This window comes from Cryptomeria japonica, chromosome 1 (genome assembly GCF_030272615.1).
Source record: "Cryptomeria japonica chromosome 1, Sugi_1.0, whole genome shotgun sequence".
Classification (NCBI taxonomy): Eukaryota; Viridiplantae; Streptophyta; class Pinopsida; order Cupressales; family Cupressaceae; genus Cryptomeria; species Cryptomeria japonica.
The window spans coordinates 576,866,229-576,871,700 of record NC_081405.1 but is presented as its reverse complement, the minus strand read 5'-3'; the positions used below and the strand labels follow the sequence as shown (position 1 = coordinate 576,871,700).

The 5,472-nt window shown below is 37.9% G+C and overlaps 1 protein-coding gene across 1 annotated transcript; it reads left to right on the top strand.

Moving 5' to 3' along the window:
- The first annotated feature begins 1,290 nt into the window (after positions 1-1,290).
- Positions 1,291-1,873, top strand: LOC131858105 (uncharacterized). The gene is made up of 2 exons (XM_059211097.1): positions 1,291-1,479; positions 1,703-1,873. The coding sequence occupies exons 1-2, from the start codon at positions 1,291-1,293 to the stop codon at positions 1,871-1,873; spliced, it is 360 nt and encodes a 119-aa protein (XP_059067080.1).
- The last annotated feature ends 3,599 nt before the right edge of the window (positions 1,874-5,472 follow it).

Genomic DNA, 5,472 nt, shown 5'->3' with positions numbered 1-5,472 from the left:
ATCGACAATGGATGGCCTATTGAAAAGGTTCATCTGGGAGGAGGCGAAGGATGGAAAAAAGATCCTGTTATTAAATTGGGAAACATTCTGCATGCTCAAAACAGAAGGTGGAGCGGGTCTAAGGAAGATGACCTTGTAGAATTTGGCACTGGGGGCAAAGCTGGCTTGGAAGATGTACAATAGTCCCAACAAAGGCTGGTGCAAGATGATGTCGCATAAATACCTGGATTCGAATGAGCTAGAAAGAATTTTCACTATGGCGAATTCAATTGGAGGTTCTCCGATATGGAAACTCATATGGGAAAGTAGGAGAATCATTACCGATCATTTGACATGGAGAATAGGCGATGGCTGTAAGGTTAAATTCTGGAGGGATTCATGAAATGGTGATAAAGCACTAGTTGATGAAATTGATGATTTAGATTGGATAAATGAGATGGAAGCTTCTACGGGTGAACGGGTGGCAGACTATATCCAAGAAGGGTGTTGTGCAAATTCCCCAATTAGATGGAAGGCATTTGATAATGTTTAGATTGCAAATAGTGAGAAGATAAATGATATTCTCCGAAGTAGAATCATCCATTTGACATCTAAAAATGACACGCTTATCTGGAATGCATCCAAATCAGGAAGTTATAAGGTCAACTTGGGATACAAATTGCAAAGAAGGAGGCTAAAAGATGGGGACTAGCTGACTGCCTTATGTTGGGACAAGTGGGTATTACCTAAGGCAGGGGCCTTTGTTTGGATTTCTCTGCATGGGAAAATTCTTACTAGTGATAGATTGAAGTTAATTGGGATCCAGGGGCCCAGTAGATGCTGTCTCTGCAAAATGGAGGAAGAAAAAATGAATAATTTATTGTACAATTGCTCTTTTTGTAGTAAGTGTTGGGACTGGTTGCAGATGCAACTTCAGAATTATATTGTTTATAATGACTCATTCAAGAATTCATTCAGGCCTGGCCGACAGGAGGTAGATCTTCTAAATGGGGTAGCTTGTGGATTACGTCTCCTTCTTTGATGGTGTAGCATGTGTGGAAGGAGAGAAACATAAGGATTTGTAGGGAAAAAGAGATAGAGGTTAACATCCTTATCAATAAAATTCAAGGGGCCATCGAAGAAATAATTAATGGCAAGATATGTGGAAGTAAATATAAATATTACTCAAAGTGGGATAGGGAAATGGAGTAGGTGTGGAAATTGAAACAAATTAGCAGTCATATCCAAGGAATTAAGACTATAGATCGAAAAAGGGTTAAGTGGAACCCCCCCGCTAGTGGTTGGAAAAAGATGAACGTCGATGGGGCTAGCAAAGGAAATCCAGGTCTATCAGGCTATGGAGCGATTATTAGATACGAGAAAGGTGAATTTATAGGTGCGGTAACTGGACAAGAAGGCTTTGTATCCAACAATATAGCAGAAATTACAGCTCTAGAGGAAGGACTCAAATGGGCAACTGCTAACGGATTAACTAAAGTGGTGATAGAAGGAGACTCAAAAGTGGTTATCAATGAAATTATTAATAAGCACTTTTTGAATTGGAGGTTGGGCTCTTGGATCCCAAGAATTTATGACCACCTTCTAAAATTAGAGGATTACCAGATACATCATACATACCGGGAAGGCAACCAAGTTGCGGACCTCTTAGCTAATCACGGGTTAGACATTCTTCTGCCAACCATCTTATCTACTGCAAATGCAGTCAACAGTGATATCCTATAGAGATTGCAAGAGGACGCAACCCACATCCCTAAGTCAGGAATTGGCTGATCGGAAGGTGGATTGGCTTATGAGGATAAGAGAAGGTACGCTCTTATCCAGAGGTTCACGAGGGAAGGCAGAAGTACCCTCAGCATTTCTTGATAGCCCATGAATAAACAACAAAAGGATTTAGAATGGTCGAGAGGGTTCTAGAACCAGTTGGTCGTTATAAATTAGAGTGGATAGCTAGGATCAAAACACTTTGCATAAGTAAGATGGTTCACAGGTTTGGATTAAGTTGCCTTTGCTGCGAGGAGATGCTAGGAGCTCAATGCGAACGGCTATTTGACATAGATATCGAAGGTCAGACTGTGATCCAGGGAATTCTAGATGATGCATTTAGTGAAGACAGGCATTGGTGCGACAGCTTCATATACAAGATTATCCTATGTCTGTTGGTGGATGTTTTACCCTCAAAGGAAGCCTTTGTGGATAAGTTAGAGGGCTTCGTTTGGGAAGAAGATATTGAAGTTGTAGGAGGAGTGGCGCTGGAAGTGGAGGAGGAATGGGCCAGTATCCTTGGGCCGTACTTCAACCCAGTGGTATTTCTTTCAGACAAGGAGTGTTCGGACCCCGAAGATGAAGTTTGGCTTGCTGCTGAAGCAATTAGAATGAAGAAGGAGGAGTTCATGGTGGAGGCTTGGGAGGTGTTCAGAGTTGGTGTCAAGAATGCAGATATGGAACCCTTCAGAAGGATGATGCTCTAGGAAGATGGTTGGCTGTCTGAAGGAAATGTGGATAAGGTGGCAACCATAGGCATGCGGGTGGCTACCATACTTAGGCTTATGTAATAAGTACTAGAAATAGATTTGATAAATGTGGAGGTTATATATATGACAATATGTATGTCTCATTTTGGTTTAATATAGGGCGCTATCCCCATCTTGATAGCACTTGCTGATAAAAACAAAAACAAAAAAAAAAAAATAGTTTTATGGTGGAAACTATACATGCAAAAGTCTCAGCTACATGGAGAAATAATTAAATACAAAATATGTAAACTAAATTATCTACCTTGATAGCTTTTATGGTGGTAACTAACTACTCTAGAATGCATGCATGCATGGATACAAAACTGACGACCATTTTATTACATGTGTAAAACAAAAAACTATTGCATGCTAAGTATGCGTGAGAATCTAACTATCATGCAATTCAGTTTTTGACCGGCTGCATGGTAGGAGAAATTAACTGCATGATGAAAAAAATCATTTTTCTAATAGAATGTACCCTAGGCCTGCCCTTCTATAAAACAATACAATATACCAAATGTTATACTTATATTGGAAATTCAAAGGCTTTTATTGAGGCTCTGTCAAGGCAAAGTTGTATATGAATATAAAATTCATCTCGAGGTTGTCGATATTCAAACAGATTTCTTGAAGACTCTAAAGGTGTCCTAGTAACAAATATTGGAAGTTACATGGGAGGTGTAGATTTGGGGTAGGATGAAGATAAGTGTTTTGCTAAATTTAGCAGAAAGGATAAAAGTCTGGATTGTCACATACATAAAATATGTATATTCAGAGGGCATGAGTTTACATACAAGCAGTGTTTTGTTGATGATATTCAGTTATTAAGTTTTATTAATCTAGATTTAACTCGGAGAAGATTAATTCAAAGTGTTTGTTAATAGATTAGTGAGAAGTTAAAATCCTCTAGTATAGGGCTCACAATGTGAGATAAAGCATAAAAATGCAGGGGATATCATTGTTCGTAGTTGTATGGGTTGGATTTCAAGTGGGAGATTGTTGATGATGTGAACTCTAATAGTTGTGGCTATTCCTTTCTTCTTCTCCCAGTCTCTTCAATGAGTGTATATGTTGTATTTGATGTATCGGGTAACTGTGAATAAAGACATTCTCTAGTTGAGAGTGGACACAGCCTTTATGGTGAACCACTATAAATCTTGTGTTTCGTGCTTGATCTGGTTTACGTTTTGATATCTGATTTTGTCTTCATTTTATTTGCTCTTATTTAATTAACACTTCTAATAAATAAATGAATATAAAGCTTTCACTATTAATAATATAAAAATATTTTAATACTCATCTATAATTTTAAATTGTTCAAGTAGAATGTAAACAGCACAACTTATAAATCATATAATAGTCTACTATAACTGATAATTTTTACACAGTTTCAATTAATTTGAAAGACTCATTAGAGCTCTTAAAATGGGAAACATCTAAATATACAAGATGTACCTTTGACTATCTCAATTGATTAATTAAAATAAAATATTTATTATATTTTAATTTCTAAAAAATATTTTATTTTAAAATGGAATCACTGAAAAGCAGTTTTGCTGACAAGCCGTGCATTTGCAAAGATTTAGTAATTATTGTTATTGTGTATGCTAAGTAGCAGCCACGCTTACCATTATTTTCGTTATTTTTGGTTCTATTTAGTTCCCTTAATAATCCAAAAGTTGAAGCGGCACGCATAATATACCTCTTCAATCTCCAATAAACCCCTTCGAGAGATAGATAAAGAGGGTAGAGAAGTGCAGAATTATCATACCAATTAGAACTAGAACTTGTATCATCGCTGTTCAAGTATTGAGGCAAAGCCAAAACATGGCCGATGAGCAGATTTTATATGAAATGGAGCAGAGGCAGCGGGAAGAGGAGAACATTTTACAATCATTTCACCAGTGTTTGGATGATCTTAGCGACCGTGTGCTTGCCTTAAAAGAAGAGTCAGGTAAACTAGAAACTGAATATCACAGTTTACGTAACTACTTATTCGAAAATGCCTACATATCTACCCGTGCAAAGAGTACTTTTAATGAACCATTAGAAAACATCTGCGACAACCTGGACGATTTACGTGTTTTATTAGGCGAACGGCAACAGTCACAATTTGCGCCGAGATTTCCAAGGTCGTCAGTTTCGGTTGGCTATGTTAATAGGGAAGAATTTGAGTTGCCAAAACGTTGTGATAATGAATTTGAAGATCCAGATGATCAATATGTTAACAGGAGTTGTTCTACTGGAAAAACTCCAAGATCATGTGTACGACGTCAAACTCGTAGGCATAGAAGAGGTGGATCAAGGCATAATCCTAAGAAGAAGATCTCTTTTCACTGCAACTACCGAAATGATACATATAAAATTTATGTTGACACGAGCTATCCTAATGAAAAATCTCCAAAATCATGCATACCACCTCAATCTCATAGGCGTAGAAGTGGTGACTCGAGGATTAGCGTAAAGAAAAGGATCCCCCATGACTGCAACCACAGAGGGGATACCTATGAAATATATGTTAACAGAAGTCGTCCTAATGAAAAAAATCGAAGATCATGCGTAGAACCTCAATCTTGTAGGTGTAGAAGAGATGGATCAAGGCTTGGTGCAAAGAAGAGTATCTACTGTCACTGCAACCACAGAGATGATACCTATAAAATATATATTAGCAGCAGTTATCCTAATGCAAAAACTAGAAGATCATATGTACCGTCTGAATCTCGTAGGCGTAGAAGAGGTCGATCAAGGCTTAGTGCGAAGAAGAGGATCTCCTGTCACTACAAGCACACAAAGGATACCTATTAAATATATGTTAACAGGAGTTGTCCTAATGCAAATACTCGAAGATCATGCGAACCACCTGAATTTCGTAGGTGTGGAAGGGGTGGAGCAAGGCTTAGTGCAAAGGAGAGGATCTCGTATACTGCAACCACGGAGAGAATACTTATAAAATAAATAA